The 26,978-nt window shown below is 42.0% G+C and overlaps 2 protein-coding genes across 2 annotated transcripts in view; one reads left to right on the forward strand and one right to left on the reverse strand.

Moving 5' to 3' along the window:
• WDFY4 (WDFY family member 4) overlaps positions 1-26,978 on the reverse strand; it is a 147,575-nt gene that overhangs the window by 32,088 nt on the left and 88,509 nt on the right. The window contains exons 44-47 of the mRNA XM_050898756.1: positions 17,967-18,115; positions 16,718-16,838; positions 14,203-14,288; positions 12,673-12,735 (exon numbers count right to left, since the gene is read on the reverse strand). Of these exons, the coding sequence (XP_050754713.1) occupies positions 12,673-12,735; positions 14,203-14,288; positions 16,718-16,838; positions 17,967-18,115 (419 nt within the window). The remainder of the gene's footprint in view (positions 1-12,672; positions 12,736-14,202; positions 14,289-16,717; positions 16,839-17,966; positions 18,116-26,978) is intronic.
• LRRC18 (leucine rich repeat containing 18) lies at positions 8,984-9,772 on the forward strand. The gene has a single exon (XM_050898758.1). It carries the CDS (start codon positions 8,984-8,986, stop codon positions 9,770-9,772), a length of 789 nt encoding a protein of 262 aa, XP_050754715.1.

The raw sequence follows: 26,978 nt of genomic DNA on the forward strand, positions 1-26,978 counted from the left end.
AGGATGGATTCTGTTTGCCTTAAGATATCGCTGCAAACTGCAGCGGCGATGCCACATGGTAAACTGCAAGAATTCAGAAGCTGACTCACAGGCAGAGAAGATGCCCCTGCAGCAGAGGCAGATGGACAGCTGGGGCCAGCAACCTCCTCAGCTGTTCTGAGCTAAGCCACACTGCTAATCAGTCTGTGCTCCTGGTCTCATCCCATTGTAGAGCTAGAGTGCTAGTGACAGGTACCATTAAGGCTGTCTGTTTCTATTCTGAAGCCTTATTCTCAAAGGCTCATGCTTTTCTGAAGCATTCTGAAAATACTGGCTTGAAAACAGAGGTGTCTTAGCCTCCATATCAAAGATACCATTTTTGCACAAAGCACTTTGAAACTAATGTAGTCCTTAAAAAGTGGGTTGCCATTTTTATAATTTTTTTTAAAGTAATAGAGTAAATATGTTTCTTCCACTTTCTTTGTTCTCAAAATGCAACTTTTTACTGAAACTTTAAATGAAAAACAAGCTAGCTGAAGGCAGATTCTAGACAGGGGAATTCACTTGAATATGTGAAAGGGTCAAAGGTTCTGAGCAAACAAAAGTTACATTTCAACTACACTGAACTAGAAGGTGTGTCTGTATCTGAAGGCCATGGACTTGCTCTTGTCAATTCCCGGAGACCAAACTGAGACAAGTGACAGCTTCTGGATTAAAGAAACTTTTGATCTGCCAAAGTAAACAGGGTTACTGACATGATATGATATAATTGGTGGTAGGAGATGTTTTTCCCTTTGAGTGTACAACTTAAACTAATCCTCAGCTCAGAGACAGGACTACTCACTTCCCAGAGAGTAAGGAAATCAGTTCAGCCATAGATTATGAAACTGCTACAGGAATAACTAGCTGCTATTTTGCACTCTTGTGCTCTGCATTGGATCACACTAGAAATCCACAAAGCTAGGCTTAAAGCAGCCTCAAAGATCTAAATAAAACACCAGAATAGTCTATGATCATTACAGTTTTATTGAATTTGCAGCAGTAAGTTCTTGTAAACTACCTCTCATGGTTATGAATCATTATTTTACTGCCTATTCACTCCTGGACCAGTTAATAGTGTACATAAAGGAAAAACACTACGGTTTACTCAACACAGTATTTTATTCCTTGCTTAGGCACTCTCTTCAGAGAAAAGTGTGTATCTGAGGGAAAGATTTTGCATAGCCCAAGTAATAACTTATTCCATGAACAACATGAAACCCAGGACCAATTCTAGCACATGGTCTACAACTCCTAAGCTTTGTTCAGTTCTCCCGCTAAGCATATGAAACCTAGCAATGATAGGCTATGTTTATAGAAACCATGCAACACAAAAAGGTGTAGTTCGTATCTGATATGGGAAAATAGGATCTTCACTCTTTGTCCAAAAAAAGGAATAGGTTATATGACAGTCTAATTTACACAATGTAAATCAGAAGAAAGTCCATTGACTAGAGTAGAATTATGGTGGTTTTGCACCCCCAGTTTGAGCCACATGTGGCTCAAGAACGTAGGAATTCTTAAGTAGAAAACAGATATCATGAGCACTTATCCTTTACAATTCAGCCCTCACACTATATGTAGATTTCACAGAGCTTTGCCCCACTGGTCTTTGTAAGGTCTCCAGCAGACATTTGGAACTCAGAGAGAGTATCTCAAAGGGATGGAACAGGATTAGGTTTCCTGGCATTATTTGGAGTGTGGCTGGATTAGGGTGTTTGTCACAGAGGGATCACGTTAGGTTGTTCCTTTTCCACAGGGGCAGACTCACTCACTAAAACTGCCCAGGTTTAGTTTGGATTTATGGCTGAGTTAGAAAGCAGGGGATTATGTAATGTACAGACCTGCTCAATCCATCAGTCCTCCAACATTTAAAGTGGGAGCATTATAAAATACTATACACAGTACTAAACTGGGCCAGTCTGTGTGTACGTTGTGCAAATATATGTAATATATGTTGACTTGTGGGTGCCATGATCCTCTAGTGGAATTCTTGCTGTATTTGTCACAAGCCCTAAACAGCTAATAAGGACTCTACAATGGTCAAAACAATCCTCTCTGCTGACTTCAGAAGCCACTATATAACTCAAAGAGGTTGATGAGTTCACCACGTCATGAAAATACACAAGGCTAAGTGTAGTCACTCCCCTGTAAGAGCCATCCTTCTGAGTCCCAGGAGACCAGGCAGGATGCTCCCTCCAAGTCCCCAGAGATCTGGAATTCTGCATTCTCCCTTGTTGACTCGCAAGGGCTCAGAACACAAGTCGCATTACAGGCAGCTCAAGCCTATTTCTCCCTTCTCCTTGGTAATCAATCAGCGTTCCTCCAGCCAACACCTCTCTAGCCAGCACAGCAAAAGCTCAAAGTAGATCAACTGCAGCTATCCAACCACAGTAAGTGCATTTAAAAATAAATAAATAATCAAAGGCTGGTTTGAAAAAGAAACAGAAGTGCTTTATATTTATAAACAAACTTCAAGAGGGGGTGGAGTTATGTGAAGTCAAGAGAAGTACCTACCTATCTATATCTAAATCTATAAGGTATTTGTAGGGCACTAGCCACGGCTGAGTCTAAGCATGATGTGTACTAATGATGATCCACCTTTGGCTACACTATACATAAGTGATTTATTAATCCCTCTTCCATTAACATCAGACTATGATCTCACTCTTGTGATAGCCAGTGCTCTCCATTTGCTAGAGACAGGTGGACCTCAACCCATTTGGAGATTCATTGCAGATGAGATAATCTCAAAGGATAAGATTTTGCCCCTACTGAAATTAAGACTAAAATTCCAATAAACTTAATGGATTCTTAGACTTCACAAAGCTGCTTTCATTTTCTTTTTGTCTTCCATCCGCCAGACTACTTAAGTCTGAAAAACAGTGCCAAGGCTCTCCTAAAACCGCTTTTCTTAAAGAATCTTTACAATTACCAAGAACATTGTAAGGAAAATCCCCTTCCTGGTAAGCCACAACCTAAGTCAAAGTCCTACTATTAAAAGAGGAAAGAAAACGTCAAAAGGAATGTTAGCTTTCCCTGTGAAACCATCAAGTCTCTCTCAAACTCAGAAAAGTGTTAGGTTAGATTACTTTAGAATAAAGGTACATCCTCCTTGTTTGATTGTACCAGTCCACCTTCTGGGTATTCTTATTCTGTGCTCAAAGAATATGGAATAATACAAAATTTATAAATAGGTATAATATTACAGTTGGGCTCCTTGAAGTAGGATGTCTTGAAAGGGCTAGAGAGAGAGAAAGGAATTTCCCTCATTTACGGAACACTGTTTGCACCATGTGTATTCACAGGCTTAAACCAGACAAAGGGATAACATTTCCACTGCGGAAATGCTGCACCCAGGCACACTTCAGGTCGTGAGAAAAACATCAAGTAGATTCAATTGATTTGTTGAGGTGAGCAGAATGCAATCTCCAACCCTGGAATCAGGCAAGCACATCATTATCATCAGCTTCCTTATGCCAATAATATCCCGGACCCATTATCAGCAAGAGAGGGACCTCAATGTTGCATCTCCTGTGAACAACACCTAGCACAAAACACACAGCTATTTCTCTTCCTTAGTTCTTTTTTTCCCCATATTTTGAAATTATTGCAACCAGTTACTAAAAGCTTGAGCTTGGTAGCCCCAGTCATAGAGACCAATTCCAGTAAATTCACATGCTACAAAGGGAAATTGTTGTACCAACTGCACTTTTGAAGGGTCACAGATAGATGAATATAAACTGCAGCTCATATCCTCTCTGTTGCACTGCTGAATGAGCCTTCCCTCCTGTGTCCATATCTATCCAACCTGGCATGTGCTAAGGATGGTATCACAAATGTGAGTTTTAACACACACACACGTATCTCATGCTGTGTTACAGCCAAGTGAAATGACATAGCCAAATGACTAAAGTGGACAGTTAAGGCAACGTTAGAACCTGACGAACAGCTTCTAATGAGGTCCAGATGCTTTTTCTTTCTGCATAATTTGAAATCTAACATTTCCAGGCACTGCATGCCGTTCAGTTCTTTTCCCTCCAGCTTGAACTTGCATGCTGGAACCAAACATTATGCTAATGATCTCCAAGGACCTAGCATTGCTGTTGCTTAGGAACAAAAGTTTCACAGGCTGTGGAAGGAGAATTGAATAGAAAGACCCTGGAGCTGGGGAAGTCCTTTTTGCCACTCCTCCTCCTCCCCCATGTTCACACACACAAGTTTCTTGAAGGGCTGCCATTTTCCATCAAGGAAGAACGATTCAGAATTTGCAGGACTGTGAAAAGGAAATTGTCCTGTGCTCCCTGCTCACGGGTTTATTTACAGACCGAAAGACTAATTCATTACTCAAAGAAGAGTAGACAGAGGACAACTGCACAGTAACAGACGATGAAGGCTCATCCCACACTACTGAAAAAAACCAAGCAGCTTGTGACACCTATACCTCGCCTTCTAAGTCTTCCTAGCTGCTAGCCGGTAAGATCTTATGCAGGGGGGCAGTCTGGCAGAATTGTTAAGATGAAACAATATTTTTGTTTATTCTTGGTGGGTCTTGGTTTTATAAGTGGCCTTGCACTGTGTGATAGCACAGTGGCTCTGAAGTGATCTAGAAAAGTAAGAAAATTAAGGAAGAAAACCTCTATTTGCTCAGGGTAGGATTTAGTCTAAACCTGCCTGTTAGCAAGAGACTGCATTTAAGGTAGTCAGTGAATTAATCTCTCTTCCACAACAGGTCGTATCCAACAACAAAGAAATGGTAACAGGCTTGTAAGCAGGGAAATAAAAACCTACCCTAGCTGGAACTGCTTGGCTTCATGCAAAATCATTCGCTGTACGAATGCTGGTTTTAAGCTTTATAGGAAAGTATCTCCATAGAGCTGCTCCATGGGTGAATTAGAACATGTCACCTCACTGCCTTCCTGCCCCCAGAGAGGTGCAGGGCATGCGTAGCTCCGCTGGGCTTGGCAAGCCTGCTGTGCAATATACAGACATGCAGGAGGAAAGACAGAGGAAACTTTTCTCAGACTAGTTCAAGATGCGATCAAGACGGTTCTGTGCAGCTTTGGGTGCAGTGAAGTAGGAAGCAGCAACCTATGGAAGGAAAAGAACAGGCAGAACCACAGAGGAGGAGGTCCTGAAACACCCAGTGTCACAGGCAGAAGGCCTGTTCTGCTCCTGCCAGCCCTATGCTGAGAAAGGAAGAAGAAAGGTTCAAGTAGAAGAGACTGCATCATCAGGGTCCAAATCTGTATTCTTCTAGGATCGGATCTCCTTCTTAGGACAGGCTTAAGCTACAATGGGTCACAACTAGGCCCTGTGCAAGTGCTTAAGTGCAGATAAGGAGTAATCTCCAATCCTTCCTTGCCTCAGAGAGACACTGACAGTCCTAGTCCTGATGCTCAAGGTCTGTTCCCTCCCTGCAGCTCCCAGCAACACAGAGCACCACGGACAGCATGATGCCCTTGACACACATTTTCTATACAATTCTGTATCAGGTCAGCCTCAAAGCTCTGGGCCTACGAAACACTCCTAAAGCTCTGGGGTTAGCCCTGGGTTTTCAAAAGCCCAATCCAGACCAAAGATTTTACCAAGTGTGGATAAAAAGGGAAAGAGCTTTCTAGTCAAGGTCCTCTTTAGTGAGACCTTATACACATAGAAATGCAGCACTCCCACCCCTGGGCAAAGGCTTGCCAGCAATTCAGAGGGTGAACCTCGCAGTAGGGTGAGGGTTTAGAGAAAGTGAGTGAAGAGAGTTCCCTCTTATCATCATTTCTTAGGTAGTAGGGCAACACATGTACCTCTCCTTCTGCTATCCCAGGAGATGCACTGCGAGCATGAGGTCGAACATTTACAGCAAGGAGGGCTCCTGCGATTCCTGAATTTTTAATATCAGTGGCTACAGAACTGGAGCCCTCTTATGCAGAGCTAAAGAAAATGAGACATGGCTAAGTAAGCTCCATTATCTCCAGCTACAGCTCTGTGAAACACTGATAATTAGTCTACAAGCATGCAAAGACAAGAGAGCTATTCATCCCCTTCAAGTTGTCTGGTGTGCTGAGGTGTTTCTGCAGACTTCTAATACTAATCCCTATCTTTGGGATTGCAAATCACCTTTTTGTAAGTTTGAAACGTGGCTCCAACTTTTAACCCAAAGGAAATAGCACTTGGAAAGTATGAACACTCCCTAGGGACTCATGTTTTCCTGATCAGTGCATCTTAGAGGTCCACGGTAGGATTTTTAAAAATCCGACTGAAGGAGGCTGTTAAATCTCTTTGAAGTCTGGGCATTACCCAGTGCATCATACAACGAGATCTGTCTTCAGGAAAATCACACTGATCTGTTTGTTTGGACTTCTTAAAAATCTGAAAGGTCCAGGTTCAAACTTTGTAACAAGTTGGAAAGGGTTACGGACACAGAAGTACCCATACCCAAACGGTTAAACTGCACTGTTCCCGACAAGCCTCCAGCACTCAACCTTGTACACCAGGCTCCCTCTAGTGCTCCCAGGCACGCACAGCACAGAGGGACAGGACACCAGCACTGGGAACTGGCACCGACAGCCAGCTGCAGAACAGGCTGATTTTTTGGCTAGCTGGTATTTTCAAGAAAGGAAACTATTTTGGATCAATGTTTGCCCCTTGGATTTTAAATGAAAAGTAATAAAAAAAATTACTACGAACTGAACAAAATGTTTTCTTTGAGAGTTTTAAAGATGTTTTAAAAAGCGTTTTAAAAGAAATTATCATTTTGAATTCAGAAAAAAAAATTGTATTTTTCCTTGAGGCGCTCCCATTTTTTTAAAGGCATACTTGGCTGAAAAGCTTCACTGATCAAAATGCACTGAATGTTTTGGTCAACTCATCCAACGCAAAATTCAAACAAAGAGAAAAGTTGGACCCAAAAGTCACTAGGTTCACATCAATTGCAGGAAGCAGAAAGTCTCTTTCCATCCTGCCAAAGTGTAAGGAAGCTGCCCTGCAGATCCTTTTCTGAAGCATGGTAGTCACACTCTGTGCACCAGTAAGGGACTCAGGTTGTTCTATACCAGCAGTAGGGCTCTGGCGTTTCCCATGCAGCTGAACTTTATCTTCACAGAATTGCCAACAAGAATATTGCATCAAATCCTTAAAATGAGTGAATTGTGATTTAAAAAACTATTGTTTTTTATCTCCAGAACTTCCTACCCACTCCTGGGCAAATTATTTAAACTAACATCAACAGTGGAAAAAGTGCTTAATTTTCCACTGTAGAGTACCTTGCTTCAGTTACCAGTCTACAGTATGGAAAGAATAGCATTGATATTGCCCCTGGGGCACTGTAATGTTAAATACAGCAAAGAGTGAGAGGCCTTCAGATATAATGGTAATATGGCCCTGTAAGTACTGGTGAGAGACAGAAATGTGGGAGTGACAGGCACAGAAAGATTTAACCGTGTTTAAATATTTTTATATAAAACAACAAAGATTCAATTTTGGAACATACCCTCAGGGCAAGACTGACCCCACTGTGCTGTTTCCAGGATTTTCTGAAGCATCTGCCTCATTACAGAGCTCCTGGGATGGTGGGTGGTACCTGACAGAGATCCCCTTTGCTTTTGCATTATTTTTGGCTATGGCATGTAATTGAAAAGGAGCTGAAATGCCTTAGTTGTAGCCTGAGCTTCCCCTTCATGTATTTGCACATGATTAATGAGTAGCCAAAGAGCCTGAAGGGTTTGTAATGAAGCTTTTCTAATAGGGAAATGTATTGTAGACAAATCCATATTTTGTCCCAAACAATCATTCATCAAAGCTGTGATTTAACTCTTCACAATTAAATGCCAGAGCACCCAGACCATCCTGAGATTAGCCATGTTCCTCTCTGTGCTCTGGCTGAGAGGGACATTGTCATCCATTTCCAGGGAATCAGACTATTTCCTGTATCACTACCCATAATTAGCAGCTGTATTTGATGACCTTCAATTAGAGAGATAGTTCACCAAACCTGAGACTACAGTGGACTACTACTTATACAGGCCTCAATTCAACAAAGTACATAGCACATGCTGAGCATCAGTATGAGTCAAAAGTCTGACCAGAACACCTACATGCATTTTTTGAGGGCAGGGCACCTTCGCTGTGGGAGTCTGTCTATCCCACAGCATGGATGGAAAGACAAGGTTAGTCTTGTCCTTGAAAGCACAGGAGACACTTAGCAAGGCCTGGTTTAACATGTCATTAAGCAGCACTGACACAGACCCCCTGTTGCAGTCTGCCCTGCAGGTGATGTATGAACTGCAAGCAGTCCTGGCAAATCTGAGCGCCCACGACATTTCTGAGGTCCTGGTTAAAACAAGACTCTTAATCACTTGCTTTAAATATTTAATCTTTCAATAGCATCCAGAGCCCAAATCTCAGGTCCATGAAACAGGATGTTTAATCAACCTGTCAACAGATGCCAGGCCTGTAAAGAAGGCAACCTGTTGGTCTGGTAGAATAAGTACAATTTTGGATAGCTTCTTTTAGTGCAGTCCCTAAGGACTGGATTGAGACCCACAATACGTTTTGCTCAGGTGCTCAAACGGCTGATGGATAACAACACATTTCATTCCGTTTCATTACATGCTGAGCTCAAATCAGTATCTAGGGATGAAAGACAGCAAATTTCTCCCACTTATCATTTCACCCTGTAATGCAGTGTAGGTGTTACAATGCAATAAAATAATTTTGTAAATTATTAGAATTTCACCTACTCAAAATACTTTCAGGAAGAACTTTCAGAGTTGCAGCTTCAGGGTTGAAAAGTCTTGACCTTAAAAAAAAAAGACTTCTGAAGAGTCTAGCAGTCACATGTTAATTTATAACAATGTGATTATTTTGTTTTTAATTAGGGAGTAACAGCCACTGCTTTCAAAGGCTTTACTGGAGTTCCCACACTTTATCCACAGAGTCTGGTGTGTGTGTCTGTCTGTCTCTCAGTGGAGACATGGCCAAGGGGAAAGCAAAAGGTCAAAAAGGGAAGAAGATCACCTTGAAAATTGCCAAAAATTCCATCCGGATATCTTTTGATGGAGGGCGCCGTCTTGATTTAAGCAAGATGGGTATCACCACCTTCCCCAAGTGCATTCTGAAACTGGCTGATGTGGATGAACTTGATTTGAGCAGAAACATGTTAAAAAAGATTCCAAGCAGCATCCAGAAGTTCCAGAAACTGCGCTGGCTGGACCTGCATAGTAATCAGCTCGAGGAGCTGCCTGAGGCAATAGGTACGCTTCAGAACCTTTTCTACCTGAATATATGCAACAACAAGCTGACCACCAAAAATCTGCCAGAAGAGTTGAACCTTCTCAAGAACCTGCGTATTCTCAACCTTGGCTTGAACTGTCTTGACAGTATTCCCACCAGTCTTGGGGCCCTGAAGGAACTTAAGGAGATAGGTCTCTTTGACAATGCCTTGACCACCATCCCAAACAGTGTGAGAAAGCTCCCCAAGCTCAAGAAACTGAATGCAAAAAGAAACCCCTTCCCAGATTCAACAAAGCAAGAAGAGCATGCCGACTCCATTAAACGCATAGAAACACTTTACTTAGTACAAGAGAAAGACCTGTGCTGTTCCTGCCTGAAGATGTGTCAGGATGAGAGGGACAAGCTGAACAAGTTAGAGAATGTGACACATAGCCCCTCAAAGAAGCCAAGTTTCCCTTTACTCCTTACACCCAATTCCTCTGCAAAGGATAACCAAGAAGAATGGAGATTAAGAGGCAAACATCCCTGAAAAATACCAAGGCACTTCACAGACCATGTCCCATGAAGTCCCACCCAAGCTAGTAAAAAGCTGACCGCCTTCCTCCTCCTTTTTCCTGCAGTTCTCTTCCTTTAAAGATCTCCTCAGTTTCAGAAGCAGCAGATCTGTGTGGTCTCTAAAACGAAATCCAAAACAACTAAAACAGATGTATATTTGGGAAAAGGTGCATTTGGGAAAGGAAGGACTATTTCCATCTGGGCCTGTTCCTACAACATGCTCTCCATGTTTGTGTTTGTTTGGGGTTTTTTTGGTCTTTTGTGTGTGCATGTGTCCAGTGAAGGAATCTTCAAAAAGATAGGTTTTTCTAGTAACTCCACTCCCACGACTGAGCCCCAAACATTAGTTCTGTGCTTTTTCATAGGGTGAGACACAGTTAAACTAGTCTCAGTAAATACCATTTGGAGGAAAAGGAACAGACCTGGGAACCTTCTGGTGCTGGTGGCTGCCACCAGCCCCTCAGAGAATCTCAGATAGGCACTGTCAGTGTAGGAACCATGAGCCCGTTCCAATTCAGCAGAGGCAGCAGACACAGATGTTATGCTCAGGAGTAACTAAGCAGTGCAAACACAATGCTTAGAGCTAAACAACCAGTGATCCTGTTTGCCATCAAGGGGCCAGACTCTGCATAAGTTCTCTGGGATTTTGGGTGCTATACCTGGGTGCAGTGATCTCTAACTTGCATGACACAATCAGCACCACTACCTATACTCATTGCATTTTGTCTGTCTGAGTCTCCCTCCAAGGAAGGTACAGAAGGGAGAAGGGGCAGGGAAAAGATTGCTCTTTTTTAAGGGTCCTGGGCATATCACTTAAGCAGTGACTAAGAGAAGAAGAGTCATCCTCTTCCATGATCTAAGAGTCAGCTGGTGAATTGATGAAATCAGGTCTGGTGTCCCCACAGTACTTTTAGCTTTCTGTTCACATGTGCGCATGCACATGTGCGCCTGAGCACACACATTCACTTGCTCAAATCACATCCCTAGGGCAGAGAGTGCTGACAGCCTGCAAACAGCAATATACAGGTACAAGCAATGAGCAGATTATAAAAGCAGTCAAGCATGACACAAGAAGAGGTGCTGGCTGTGGCTGTAGTAACATATGTTGATGGCAAACATTTAAGTATATTTAAATGAATACTAAAGTGCCAGGGGCAAAGTACTCAGTTGACCAGTAACAGCCCATTACAATTTTTTAAATGGCTACAGTAGAGCCTGGGAGTCAGAACTCCTGTGTATTATTGCTATGGACTAGGTGGAAAAACTGATATGGGCTTTCCCAGAAATGCTACTACCTCAACATCATATGATACATCAAATTAGTAATTTCTTCTTTCCATGCTTCAGCTGTGCAATTGTTAATAGTGTGTCTGGGCAAGAGCTTAATCTGGCCTGCCTCCCTCTCTCAGGTACGGCAGGAAAAGCTGGGATGCTATGGAAGATGGCCATTGCCCCCTAGATGGGGAAGGAGCCTCTTGTGCTGCTCTTTAATTTTTCTAACTCAGAAGCAGCTCCAGAATTCAAATGAGGGAAAAGTAAACTCATCAAGTCCTCAGTCCTTCAGTTCCCAGACTGGAGCTTGATAAAGGGAAGCATGCCCACTGGGGTTATTTTCTCTAACTTTCCACTTAAGCACAACTTTTCTGGGATCATTACTTAGGCAGTGGCACTATCTTCTGTTTAGTTTATTTCAGCTCATGCTCTAACATGGCCCAGCCAAAGCTATGCCAAAGGCCCCTTACATTCTCAGAGTGAATAAAGTGCACAGGGTCCCCTCTCAGCCAATGGAGTAAAACCGAAGTAAAGTAAAATCCCTTATGGGATTCAGGACAGGCTGCTTTAGACCTAGACATACAGCCTGCTTCAATCTCTGAGACCAAACATGAATCAAGTGTTTCTCACAATAATCACAGCTAAAGCCCAAAGTTCCTGCAGCCATAGTGCATCTTACCTCAAGACATTCCCATCTGTTGAGCACCCAGCAAGCACAGGGAAAGGAAACCCTGCGGTGAGTTATTGGTTACTCCACACAGAACACACATCATGCTCCATAGAGTCAACCATCGTCTCTGGCATAGGTTAGGCTCTAGCCAGAGCTGGTTGCATACTGCACTGATACTTTTTTTGCAAGCTGATGGCTGGTACTTGGGTGAAAATGTTCACTTACAAGATAGGTAATGATCTACAACAGGTAGAGTGAAAATTAAAAAGAAGCATACAGCTGACACACACCACAACTACTCATAGGGGCAATCTGCCCCTCAGGTCTCAACAGTATTCCGGTCTCCAGGCGATCATTTCAAAGGAGACCAATTAGGCACTTAGGGTTGTTTTCCTCAGATATCCAAATTGAGAAGAGTTACAGGTATGCAAGTTACTCAAGGTCAGCATGGAACATGCTCTCAATCACCTCCCACTAGGAGAAAACTTTTTCCTGCAGTGGTAAATCTGAGGGAGAACAGGTTGGAATCTCCACTGCACAGTTACTATAACATGCCAAAACATCCATGTGTACATCTGTTGCTGTCTGCCCTAACCACGCAATAAAGAGGCCATTATGCAGAAGCATTATGGATTAGCTCTAACCTCACCTCACTGACTGTCTCTTTCCCACACTAACCATCTGTGTATAGTTTACCAATAAAGTCATATTAAGGAGGTAATAATTATTAATCAACTGTGCACAGTCAGCTACTCAACCCATTCTTCATGTCTTCATACTGCGGATGCTGTACATTAGAATGATTTTTGGAGTTCTGGGGACACTTTTGAATCTTTAAAATAGGGGGCACAAATAGGTAAGTTTTTTTTAAGGTGCAACTTATTCACACTATTGCACTTATCTACAGTTATCCAATGTTTCCTATGTTTTACCTTATATTCAGGGACTCTTCTGTTATCCCCTTCGACTTCAAAGCAGGTTGGAAAGAGCAAAATCTATAGGAGATAAGAAAGGTCACATTATAATTATTTAAATGGTTATCTGTATACATTACATACATATATAATCTATGTCATGTCCTGACAGCAACTTTCTTCCTGAAGGACGCCACAGCATTTCACTGAGACTCTAACCTAGGACAAAGCTGCAAGACAACACAGCAAAATCATACATTTAATATTAAGGAGTTGCCTTTGGGCTCAATAAAAGCAGTGTCTTTCCCAAACAGGACCTTGAATTGATATATAGGGTTATGGACTTATGATCAGGTGGTTTAAGGTGCTATTAATTAAAGCCAGAGAATGAGAACCCACTCCGACATTTATCTAGCAAAAGTGGCAGAAAGGAATACCAATCCACATCTCAGCCATTCCTATTTACTTTCACTGGGGGTTTATGATGTCAGACGTACTAAACCCTTAAAATACATAGGTTTAGTGACCTTCAGCTGAGGAGCAATACAGGCAGCTGAGGATCAAAACCTTATCTTGAACTGCCTCCACAAGATTCCCCCAAGAGATATTTGTCAGAGCTGAGAGACAGCAAAGATAAGGGCTAAACAAAGCAGCTGGCTCTGGGGCAGAACCTGGTGATTCTAAGTAGCCACTCTACGCAGCCACTTTATTTTCCAGAAAGGAAGAATAGATAAACCTGCATTGTCTTTTTAAGCAATACTCCCTTAGAAACTGTTCAGAGATTTCAGGAGCAGAAGGAACTGCTATGATTGTTTAGAAATTAACAGTACCAATCCTCAGTCCAGGCTGCAGAATTTACCACAGGAAGTACTACGTATTGAAGTATTTTTCCTGCGTAAAGGACAGTGAAAGTAAACCTGACATAACAAACAGAACTGCAGTAGGAAAAAAAAAAAAATGCAAGACAACAAAGTGCAAATTAATCACTTCATAGTCTTACATTCAAGTTCCATGAAACAAGACAAGCACATAAGGAGAAATCTTTTCTAAACAAAAATTCCATTGTTAAAAGTTAACTCCACACCAAAGACAAAGTCAGAGTCAGAGAGACAAAAACATTTTATTCCTAAAGAATCTAATGACACTTCTTGTGTTGGAAGAAAGCAGGAAGAAACCTTCTTTTACCCAGTACTGTGAGGTGAGATGGAGGTGGCTCTCATCTCAGTGAGAGGAAGCAGCACGGCTACAATTGCAATTTCCTGGGATGCAGGGACATACAACACACCACCGGGTACTAGAAGAGTCCTACACATGCATTAGCTCCCTTGATAAATCAATGGCTATATAATGCTCTGAAGAATTCACAGGTCAGCAAAAGAAATATTTCATAGCTTTGCTTAAATGTAACCCGTTAAAGACCAAGGAGCTGCAATTGAAGAAAAAGCCCCTGGGGCAGCACAAGACAGACATCTGAAGCCAGGATAAATAGGGGCAATAGACCAGGAGTGTCACCTGGGTGTTCACATGTTATTATGAAGTAGTGGTTACCTCTTAAATATCTTATTTCGGTCGCTGTCATGGAAGACAAGAAATCTGGAGTAACCATTTTTGAAGAATATTTCCAAGGCGATCTCCTGGAAAGGTAAATAATTTACAGTGTGAGGAGCTACAGAGCAAAGCCTAGTGCTGCAAAGAGTCCATCATGGCCTGTCCAGTTCATCAGGGCTTTAAAAAAAAAAAAAAAAAAAAAAAGGCCTCGACTTTGTATCAAGTGTGAAGAAGTGTAGCAAAATATGCCTAATATTCCCAATTTCTCCAACTGTAGGAATGGTCCTACTGGGTTGACTAGGAGTTCAAATGCTTCACTGAAGCAAAACCAAACTCCAGATATTGTTTCCATTACCTGCCTCCTCCTGCTGCTTCTGAAGCACTTTTATCTTGAAATGTCAGTGTGATTAACAAGACACTAGTAGCATTAACTTCTAATTAGGTGAGAAAGATAACATGAAGAGAGGATGCTAAATAAGAGTCTCTTTTAGAACGCAACCATACTGCTGTCTAAATGAATAGCGAGCTCAACAGAAATGCCAAAATAATTTCTCCTGACTAGAAGCAGCAGAGGAGGAAGGGGAGTTTATGACATTTCTCACTGAAGCTTTAAATAATCAAAGTTGAAAACTTCGCCCCCTTTTTTCTGCAATGTCTCCACACATTGTTATGTTGGGCATTTGCATACAATCCTATTATTTATTCAGTGAGTGGTCCTCTTTTCCCCGAAGTCAGTCAAGTAAAACTATAAATAACGTGTAGTGTCTGGGAACCCAGACATGAGTTTCAATGCAAGTGTGGCAGGTGCAATACAAACCTAGAAAAACACCACAATGGCAACTGCCCCATACATGATTCACAAATGAAGTATAAAGCAGAAAGGTAATATGAGAGCAGCTATGACAATAAACAGCTTGCAGTATTTGCTCTGAAGCTCAGCTTTCCAAACCAAGTCTGCTCAAGTGTCACCATTACAAAATTGGGCCATGTGGTTTCACAGTGCTTTGCTCTGAGCTGGGCTACGTGCATGAACAGGAGATGAGCTCTCTGAGGCACAGTAGCTGCCTAAACAGCTGAACCACCTGTCCTGCAGGGAAAGCACAAGGAATCAGTTTTCTTCTTTTCCTGCAGTATTTTTTCGAAGCCATTTGTGGCATGGAGTCCCAGTGCAAGAATTTGAGACCTTGGACACCTGAGTTTTCAGTTCATTAATTGAAACAAAGCGAAAAAAACCCCACAAACAAAAAACTACAAACAACCCTCAAACCAACAAGCCCTGCCTTTGCCCCAGGCCCATTCAAAGACTATTTTTACTCATCTCCATTTTTCACTTTGGGTCACATAAAACATTTCCATTTCACGTGTTTAAAAAAAAATCCATGCATACACATGTGAATATATGAGAAGGCAGCAAGATTCCACTGGCAACTTTGATGCTATTCACAAAACAGAAGAGGTGACAGTTCTGTTGCTCAGGTTGCTCACCAGTGATATAAGAAAATAAGCTTCATACAGTTACTCAGAACAAGACTTGACATTCCTATACATGCTTGGAGAGTGACCTAACCACTGAGATATGCTATATCCTGAAGCAAGCCTCACCTACTAAAATTGTCCATTTTGCATACATAATTAAATATAGAATAAAACAAGGCTGAGTCATGGATGAGTGCCATACTACATGATATAAGACAATTATCAGCCCCATTTTCTCCAACTTTTGAATTTTCCAAATAATTTCTTAATTCTCTGTTGAATCTCAACCTTCCAAAAACGGATTCAAAATAACAGGTAACTAGTTATGGCTGCTTCAAAACTCCATATTTTTGTCAAATGAAATCTGTGAATTACTCTTTAGACTGTACCAAAACCTTCTACAGCAAGTACAGGCTCTGGTGCTGCAAGGAGCTCCAGCTACAACTCTTCTGTGATTGTCATCACAGGCTCATCTAAACCAGACAAAACTAAAAGGGTACCAGGCCACTGGTGATGAGTAGCTTCTGGGTAGTGCAGCTAAAGGCACAGAGGATTCAAATCCTCTGCTCCGACTTATGATTCATTTATTGACTCACATGCATAACTTGAAAGTTATTCCAAGAGGCCCAGGATAAGCGTGTTACACATACCCATAATCCACTGATGTTCAAAACTACTGAAGTCTGTGGGACCTGAGTATTACTGAAAGTCAGACACTTACTGGGAGCTTCCATCAAAACGCAGGAAATTGACTTCAAGTCTTATTTTCAAAAACATTGAGATAAACTGTGAAGAACATTGTTAGCCTAACAACTAATAAGCCAACCAGTCCAGTGAGGGTGCTTAAACACTCTGGTGAATATAGGAAGGAGTTTGTATTACCAAAGGCTAATGAAGCAATGATGGGAGCAAAAGCATTTTGAGACTCAAGCAAAGAAACCTCAGCAGTCTTAGTAAAAATTGTGCAAGTAGTTTTCAGTCACATGTCTTTACTGCTGTTGCAGCTTTACCTCAAATGACTGAGCATGTTAGTTCCTACCTGCAGAAGAAAGCGCATCAGATGAATCTCTTTTATATCATGATATGAATAACGGGAACACATCTGGTCTCCCACAGCATGATCTTTATGACATAAGTTGAAAATAAATGGATCACTGATGCTGGAAGAAAAAAATATCAAGAAAGAAAAATTAATTTGAAACAAAAAAGATCATGAGAGCCCTCATGAACATCCAAGTCCTCCCTAAAGAAGAATAAAAATACTAAGCGATAGCAAGATCAGCTGGGGCATACATGAATTGAAAACAAAGCTAAATACTGAAGGCAGATTTTGTATTAGTTCCCAAAATAAAATAAAGAGCCTATGGAGGCTATGGGTAGGTTTCGAATTATTTTAGTGCATGCAAATAGGCAGACAGCAATATATTGCACACACTGAAGTCTGAGAAGCCGCAAGGGAGGGAGCTGGGTTGGAGAACCTGAAAGCCTGGGTCAAGGGCAAGCATCATATGGACACAGCTATTATAAACAGCAATTAATTGGAACTAATAATTAAGCAATTAATTCATTATTACTTTAGTTGTGTACATGTACTGCAATTGCTATCTACAGCCTAGCCCATAGCAAATCCCTTAGAAAAACAACCTAAGCTTTTATCGGACCCAGTTCAATTGATTCTTAAGTCACCTGATCAGATTGACTGATATTGGACTTACTAAGAATCGGATGCAGAGCAGCCAGGGAGTAAAAACAGAGTTACTCACTGACCCACTGGGCTTTGCACATGAGCACACCGTATGCGCAAAGAGCTAAGTCTAACAGACTCATTTTCAATATTGATCAGTTTCAATAAATCATGAGTCAAAGAAGATAGCAGTGTGCCAAATATTAATTACGATTTTGTCTTGGAGAAACAAACAAAAAACTTATGAGACAATGAAGCTAAAGGCTCTTGTAATGACTGTTCCATATGAATAAAAGATGGGAGCCAATCAGAAAGAAACATTAACAACACTTTAAAAGAATTGAAAAACAGCAACATATGTGTTAGGCTGCCCACCATCTCCATCTGTTGGAGCTGGGAGTTCTTGTTGCACCTCCAAAGCCTGTGAATAAGCACCTATGTTAGTTATGTTAAACAATTCTGTGAACAGATGGAAAGGGTGGCAAACTTCTTGCTGCGCTAATATCCCTCCTGAAATCCCATCAAAGTCTGTGCAAATTCTAGGTATCCACGTGCCAATACTGAAGTTAACCCAGCAGATCTCTGGGATGAAAGAATGACTCACCTGGACAAGCAGTGACGTGTGCAGTAGACTTCTTCTAGAGGGGATAACACAAAGCACTTGCAAATGTAAAAGTGCTCTTTGCCGAAAAGCAGCACTCCTTCCAATGCTGTATGCCCCTGCACAACTGCCACAGAGCACTTGAATGTGACCTAGTATGGAAGCAAGCATAATGAAGCCAGGAGTGGGTAATACAGGAGACAGGGACAGCAGGGAGCAAGACCCAATGATGCAGAAGGACATGTTTGTACCAAAACAGCTGCCATCTTGATTGGCAGGTCTATAGGGATGCAGCCACAAAATCACCATATGACTGACAGTGCATGCCTCTGTGGTACTAGTAGTGGGAGGGTCTGATGCCCTTTTCCCCCAGTAAATCTGTTCCTTCCCCATCTATCTGTGGCTATATTTAGCAACATTACTACAGAACATGAAGAGCTTGCAAATGTTGCAGGAGTTAGCACTGCAAAACTTTGTTAGACAGCAATGCTTACTACACAGGTAAGGGGTTGAAGCACTGAGGAAAGAAGTGACTTACACAGCATCATACAGAAAAACAGTGGCATACAATAAATATACATATATCTAGAATACAGAGAAAAGGCAAATACTTTTATTTAGATCCCAGTGAAATCTATACTTGAAAAAATCCTGCAAAGGGATCCCAGGGAGCAATGAGCAAGGAAAGGGTCTAATACTCTAAATATCTATCTCACCATGGCCAGCTGAATCAGCATACAATGGATTGAAATCTCAGTAACACAAAACTCCTTGCATTGGCACTTTTCCTTCCTGTATTATACAGAAGGCCAATCAAAATATATGAATCTATGGTTCTAGTTGTCTTAAAGATTTACTTAAACATTCTGGAATAGTTTAAAAAAACTTCCTTGGCATCCTAAGACTCACTTTCTTTTTCTTTCTCCTGAGCAAATTAACTTGGCCCTTAAAATAGAGGAATTTCTAACCCACATTTTAGAAGCATTGGGAATTTTTCGGCAAAGTAGTTCTTCAGTCATATATGCCAGTTCATAGAAAGTTTTCTTGGGAATTGACCAGTTTTGATAAAGAAAAAAAAGCCTTTTTTCTGGAACAGTTTCTATGGCTGAGAGATGATGTAGAAAGAAAACAGACCAATACAGAGACCAGAAAAGCCCAACGATCCGGAAAACTCTGTGGGCTGTGGGAAACGAAGTTCTGATTTTAAATCAAGCAGTAATTCATTGCAAAGAATTTCCCTAACATTTAGAGGCATGAAGTTCCTTATTATTCTTGTCTGTTAATTCAATCTTCTGTATATACTCAGCTCCAAAAGAGCAGTCCACTGGTTAGCGCAGTCAGCTGGGAGGATCAAGATCAACTCACTGCTGTGCCCAGTTTGGACCAGAACTTTGAACCAGTATCTCCTACATTCCCATGCAAGGAGGCAGGAGCTAATCTTCAGTCTATTAGCCCAGTCTCAGATGAAGCACCCTCTATTTGCAAAAATCCCTTCAAACATTCATACTACAACAAAACACTAATGCTCCCAAAATCTTAACACACTAATACTACCTTACATACTAAGAAAACTGAGCTCCCCCTGTAAATCAATACAATCCTGAACTACATACAATCCAGAAATTAATGGAAAATTTTGCAGGCTAAGTCCATCTGAAACTGCAAGGACCAGAGGGCTGCATGCAGAGGGAATAGATCTGAGAGGTATTTACATAACAGAAGTTTGCTGGTTCAGCAATCTAGTGCAATGTTCTTGAGAGAACTGATTGACAAGTATGAGAAGTATCACAAAGTCTGTTTTCTCTCTTAAGATCTCAATGATCTTACTTCTACAAAACTTTGTAAGAACAAAGGTCCTGCCTGCAAAAGTGACCCAGAAATAGCACTGGTTCTACTACGTCATGTAAAGTCTACATGATGATATGTAGAGTAAGTATGGTTCTCCTTTGCTTTTTACCTTTGTTCCTACCTCACTATTTCTGGAACCAAATCTACAACCTTCCCTGCCTCCATCCCAAAACACACATAGGCTAACTCAGGTCAGCTGAAACAGACCTCCACTGCTACACAAGCTTTCAGTCTTGGATGCCAGCATAACATAAATAATAAATTCATAAATAATTGAAATAAAATCTTGTTTCTACATTTAAATTTTTTTACTGAAAAGCAATTATCTTACCAACAAAATGGGGGGTTTCATTCTGAAATCACTTAGTGGGCACAGAAGGTTGTTTTCATTCTGGGTTTAAAACAACAACCCTGGAAGTTTTCTGTGTGTAATTTTTGATTAAAATCCCTTCAATCTCTTTCTCTTTCCCCTCTAAATTCTAAGAGGAAGCTAGCATTTTTCCATCACCTCCCCTGCAGATCCCACAGGAATGCCTGTCTCTGCGGGGATGTGCCAACCACAGAACTCTCTGAACTGGATGGAGTGCCTGTGTATGAGCGTGCCATTACGTGGTTAGAGGCATGTATGCTTGCACTGAGAATACTGGGGAATTCTGCTCACATTAGCGAACCACAGGGTTTCCTGAAGTAATTAAATAGCAGAAAGATCGCTTCTTCCCAAAAGGAAGATAACTGAATATTGAAACATCAGGCAGTTGCGTAAAATAGCTAAACGGACACAAAGTTGAAATCCAGACTTCTAAGAAATCCACCTCAGCAAACCCAGCCTATATGCCAGAGATCACGTGTGTGGTTTTGGGAGGCACGTGGATTGTGAAGGAGGCCTGCTCATGATCACTAATATGGTCTGGCACAAATAATCACTTTGTTACTCCACCTCAGGCAGGGCCAGAGCACGTTAGCAGGCCTTGAGAGGGGAGAGAGCACGTACCTCTCTTTCTCAAACCTTAAACTCTAAGCCTCAGTACATTCTGTCTTCTGTACTATCCAACCAGTAACAGTCACCAGTGCCAAATCCATTTCTTCAATTTTATGTTATCACCCTCAACAGAATTAAATACATCTGCACTGTTAGAAATACTAAAGCCTTTGGGCAGAGTCAGTTGTTCTCATTTGGAGAACAGGGTTCATTTTATTCCAGGTGAGTAATAAAGATCTGACAGAGTTGTACTAGAGAACCCCCACCAGGACAGTCATGTACCTACAGTCTTGCATTGAAACACCAAGCAGCCTGAAATTATCATAGATTAAATAAAAACTTTCCTTTTCTGTCAAAACAGAACAGAATCCAGTTCACCAGCCACTAGAATCATTAATCAATGAAGCAAACATGACATAAAATAATTGAATAATTACCTTCTAAGGTATTGCCCAAAGCCCTGCATCTCTTGATTGCTCTGTTCACTCAGATGTACAAGGGAATTAAAGCTAAAGGCGTGGGTTTTTTTCTTTTTCTTGTTTTTCAGAAGAGCTGTTTTCAAATGTTCCAGTTGCATTTAAGCAAATAGCCATAAAAACATGTCTGCTCTGGAGTTCAAGAGCCAGATTTCCAAAGGAATTATATGCCTGAAGATGCAAACAGTCTTTACACAGTTTTCAAAAACACTGGAGGAGGTTAGCCATCTATTCCTGCAAGCTCCTAGTGCTAGCATGGCCCCTCCAGGGAAAAATACAATGCAAGGAAATCAAAGTCACAAAACCATGTCACTGGAACACACATACCCATGCCACACAATCTCCTGAGCATAGCATTTTTACAGAATAAGGACAAAAGAATGGCTACTCCAAGTTAGTTCAGAGGTCCATCTAAACAACCAGCCTGCGTCTTAGTAACAGAAGCTTATGGAAAGAGTATCAGAAACATGCTAGGTATAGAGTGATTCTTGATCTTCATTACCTTCTTAGCAACCTGCGGCTTAGGGACTTCCTGAAGCCCCTTCCTCCTCCTCATTGTCACATCTCATGTTTCCCTATAAATGCTCACAGCTGTCTCTAATCACTTGCTCAGTAAAAGTCTCAAAAACTTTGCACAATACATATAAAAGCAACGCATTCAGGTAGCACAGTATCAGGAATCACAGAGATGAAACCTGTAAATACTCTTTCTGCCTTTTCTGTTGTGTATTGAGGAATCCCAGGGTGCATCAGCTACAAAGGACCTGTCAGTAAAGTAGGGTCAATGTTATTTAGGGTCACAGAGTTTAAAATGACTAGGAGTACATGAAATTAAATACGTTGCTTTCACAATTTTTGCTAGGGAAACAGATACATGTTATCATGGTAAGTAAGAGCAATACAGGTCCACCTCTCTTTGCCACTCACAAGACCTTTCCTGCAATGATTGTTAGCTTGCTTGTTGTTGAAGTCTCATCTTACTTTGAAACTGTCACACACGCGTCTCATTAATCACAACTTAAGAATACATGACAGGTTGCTTCATTCTCTCCAGCTGCCCAATGACCAAAGGAAACTAAATCTGCTTGACCTAGTCTTTAGTGGTAGGGGCTCTAGGCTCAAGTTTGGTCACATCTGAACCATTACAAACATTGGATCAAATTTCTTCTGCTCAGACTTGAGTGAAACCATTGCAATCACTGAAAGAAAGCCTTGTGGTCACAACTTTGCTTTAGAAGACCCAGGACACATTCCTTTTTTGCAGGCAGCCTCCACTCACCCTCCCCCCCTTACTCCACTGGAGCAAAAACCCCATGTGAGAGGTGTTTCTTCTGTGTGCACTTCTCAGGTTTTAACAACTTCCCAAATGCTACAAGGAAAGAATATCAGATATTTGGGAGAAAGGGAGGGTGGCAGAAGAAGGTTCTTGTCTTGTACATGGTTGTGGGCACTGGGACTGCTCTTTGTCCTTGCTTTCTGTGATGAAAGCTGCCATCTGTCTCGGCCCATCACCAGCTTGAGAGGCTGACATCCCTTAGCTGACGATAGCATCTGGAAGACAGTTCTAGTAGGATTGTGCTCATACCTCTTGCACACCCAGACATCTCCGTCTCACTCCAGGCTCCTCTCAAACAGAAAATGCTGCCAAAAACTAATATGAGCCCTTAAATTTCCCCTTAGGTCAGTTCACTCAAGTTCATGCCCTTCCCACTGCTCCCATGAATCTCTCGGGAATAACCACAGCAAAGTCTGCCTGCTCCTTTCCCTGCTGCATCATTCTACAGAAAGCAACAGTTAGGGGATCAGCTGTGCTTGCTTGAGGTGGCAGTCAGAGCCCTGGGGTTTGTCAGGAGCTCTGCAGAGATCCAGGGAGCAGCTACAGCCTTACAATTGAAAGACTTTTTTCATCAAGGCAAATACTAAAGCAAAAAAACCGCAGAAGCAGATATGAAGGGAGAATACTAGGAGGTATCCATGGAGCACAAAGTAGTATGATGAAGGACCATGTCCAGAAGAGCAGAGATCTGGCTAAAGATGCTCTGGGGTTTTTTGTGACACTTACAGCATGAGTCAGACCCTGTCCTTTACACCTAGTAGCAAAGTTGTTCACTGAGCTGGGGTAGGGGTGGAGGACCATGGGCTGGGGAAGGGGCTCCCAGCAGCTTCCCCACTGCAGCAGAAATCCAGATAGGGCAAGTCAGTGGAGTAATCATCTGCAACACCTTGTCCTTCTTCAGATGCTCCCATCTGAACACAGGCAGAGTTTCTCACTGAAAACTCTTATTACTGCTTAGCACTCCTTCCTGCAATGGGGTAACCATTACAATCTCGGCTCCTGAAGCAGGGAGAGAAAACTGAGGCACAGAAAAGGGAAATGACTTGTGCCAAGGACCTGGCTTCCCAGTCCTCTGCTTTGACTACAACAGCTAGTCCCTGTTCCCACTGAACATCAGCACATGTAAAGTTCTTTACTGCTGCATCCTTGCGCTGGGATGAAGTGTAACAGTGCTCCCATGAAAACAGCCTGCCTTGGTGTTTTACATTTCGCTCTCTACAGCTTCCTGAGGAGGGAAAGTGGAAAGGGAGGTGCTGATCTCTTCTCCCTGGTATCCAGTGATAAGACGCATGGGAATGGTTCAAAGCTGTGCCAGGGGAGGTTTAGACTGGACATGAGGAAGCATTTCTTTACTGAGAGGGTGGTCAAACACTGGAACAGGCTTCTAGAGAGGTGGTCGCTGCCTCAAGCCTTGTCAGTGTTTAAGAGGCATTTGGACAATGCCCTTAACACGCTTTAGCTTTTGGTCAGCCCTGAAGTGGTCAGGCAGTTGGACTTGATGATCATTGTAGGTCCCTTCCAACTGAAATTATTCTATGCTATTCATAGCTGTGAGGTATGTGCAAAACCCCTAAAAACACTGGCTCCACAAGTGGATGCAGAGCTGCTGCACCATTCTGCCAGTCCTAGATGCTGAACTTTACAGCTGCTCCCTCTTTCAATTGAGCCTGTTCTTTAATCAGCTCCTTTCTCCCAACCATGAATCCCACTCCCTCTGATTTATGCTAGTTCCTTCTGTTATTGTTCTTGGCATCTCTTGTGCTCTCTCCAGTCCCTCCTTCAAGGAAAGGCATTGTGCCCAGATTTCTGCTAGGCTGTGCCCTCTTGTTAGCTTCAGATTCATTACCCCAGCTGCCTGGATTTCTTACCATCTCAAATGACTTGCTGGCAAACACAGGTTTGCTTTTCTCCAAAATTCAGAATTTCTACACCAAAACCATTCCCCAAGCCTTCCAACACTTTCTTCGTCTATTACATGCTAACTGCACATTAACAACCTGGCAGGACTACTTTGGGCTTTTAAAGATCAGGGAGGCAATCTTGCAGTTGGGGGCTCAGGTTGCAGATAAGGAATCCAATCTCCCTGTCTCTGCTCATAAGCCAGAGTTATTTAAAGGGTTGGCTCTGGCTTTTGGTAGGCAAGTTGATAGATTAGGTCAGGACAGGTTCCTATTTGCATTTCTTTTGCAAAATTCTGCAGCAGCGCATGTTGTGTAACGTCACCCACATCATTGCATATAACCTCTCCTTCCATGCCTATGGTGTGTACAGTCTCAGTATACTAAAGATAGATGCAAAATATAATTTTCACCTGTACACACTATAACCTCAATGGACCCTCAGCAAAACGTATAACCAAGCAGCGAGAATATGACAGTTCAGTAACTTCTGAGAGGACAGCCCTGACAGCAATACCCGTAAATCTGCACCTGCAGTCTGATATATTCATCTAGTGAATTACACACATTAACTTGCGTGCAGGAAAAAAACACCTTGTGCTTTGGGCATATACACATAGATACTACTTTACACTACTGTAACTAACAGCACCAATTCCAAACATTCAGCAATGAGGTGACTCAACTCCCAGCTTTGAGTTCAAAGTCACATTTGTCCCAAGCACACCAAGAGCAGTCCTTTTGCCAAGCTTTCACAAGTGGTCCCTGCTGAGGCCATCTGTAAGGGAGGAGGCGAAGCAACAAAATATCTCAGCTACCGGCCCACCATTCTCCTTTAGTCTGCAAACAACTGCCCTCACCCTCCATCCCTTGTGCCTAGACTCTTAGTGTGTGGGTGAGCCACAAACATCTACAACTCCACTGAACGCCCACTTCTTTACGTACCTCCATAGAGCCAAAACACAACAATGGCCCGCTGTATCTTGCATTTCATCAGCACTGCATACAAGGTTTTTGACTTTTAGATCTGCCTCTAGCAGAACACGGAAAGCTAATGGGGACCAGAGGAAACTGGTGCAGAGTATAGAAAGAAACAGGGAAAGAACAGGAAGGAGATTCATATGACTGGAAATGACACTACATCTAGGTTAGGGTGACTGCAGAGGAGATACTAGGACTCTCTGGGCAAGGGAAATAGGATGAGATCAAGAATCCTGAGAATTGGAGGCTGCACTATGTAGGTGAGGAGAATGGAGCAGATAGCTCAAACACAACAGGAATGCAGAGGCAGCTGAGAGGGGCAAAACAGCTGAAGCTAAACTTCAAATAATCAGGAAGGAAACTGTGCTAACCACACCACCCTTTCCCTTCCAAAAGCAGGGCTGGGACACATGGTGGAGGAGATTTGTGATTCTTTTGCAACCTCCTCCCTTTACAGGACAGGTCCACATCCAGGATCATAACATACTCACTACTATCCCCTCCAGCTGCCACTTTGGCAGGGGCCATTATAAAGGCCTGAAAGGCTCTCAAGGTGCTTTCTCCAGCAGATGTCAATGTGATACCTGCAACTTTCAGCAATTCTGCCATTGGCCTCCTATTCTTGGGAGGTCTGATAGAGGCTTCCATTTTCAAGCTTTGGGAATGTCACACAAAATTTAAGTAAGCATTATTATGATTGCAAAGTCATCCTCAAAAGTCAGCCTGAATTCAGCCTCTTTGTATATGTATTATGTTACCATGTAACTACAGGATTAAATACTGTTTTTTTCATAGAGCCTGCTCAGGATGGACATATTCTAGTGATAAATTAATATGGTGTAAGGAAGATGACTGGACTTTATAGCATTCCTGCTAGCTGCAGAACACAGAAGGTGCAGTTATATGTATTACAAGGATCCTGGCTGGAAGAGACAGACGTATGGGCAATACAACTAAATACTACTTTGAAAGTATGGATTTGGATGTACATACCATCCACTCTATGTACTGGTAAAGCAGAAGGGATAGTCTTATGGTAAAATCAGCAAGTGATTATCTCATTAAGGGCTGTAATTGCACAGATCTGGCATTAATTTCTTGATTTCTGGCATTTCCTAATTTCAGAGTGTTTGAAATCTGGGAAATACATTCCTCTGGGTAGTTTATTGCATAAAAAAGGCAACAAAAAAGGACATAGCTAAAGGCTGAACTTTGCATGGTCTGGGTGCTGTTCAAACACACAGAGCATGACTGCTCGCTCATATGATTAGTCTCCACTCTCTCAGGGACTAACCACTCAGTAGCTTCCTTTAGCCGATATTCAAACTATACCCATTTGCTTTCTCCTTTATAGTCCCTTTCTCTTGCAGTCCAAGTGGTAAACTTACCTTGTTTAAATACTAAAAATTATTTTCACAGGAATGCCTAGAAATGTTTTCTATTCTATTTTTCAAGTAAGATGAAACAAAAGACTAGATCATATTAGCATGACAATAC

This window comes from Gymnogyps californianus, chromosome 6 (assembly GCF_018139145.2).
Source record: "Gymnogyps californianus isolate 813 chromosome 6, ASM1813914v2, whole genome shotgun sequence".
NCBI classification, from domain to species: domain Eukaryota; kingdom Metazoa; phylum Chordata; class Aves; order Accipitriformes; family Cathartidae; genus Gymnogyps; species Gymnogyps californianus.

Excerpts from the sequence above, each read along its gene's own strand:
- LRRC18 (XM_050898758.1), top strand. The coding sequence starts at position 8,984 with ATGGCCAAGGGGAAAGCAAAAGGTCAAAAAGGGAAGAAGATCACCTTG.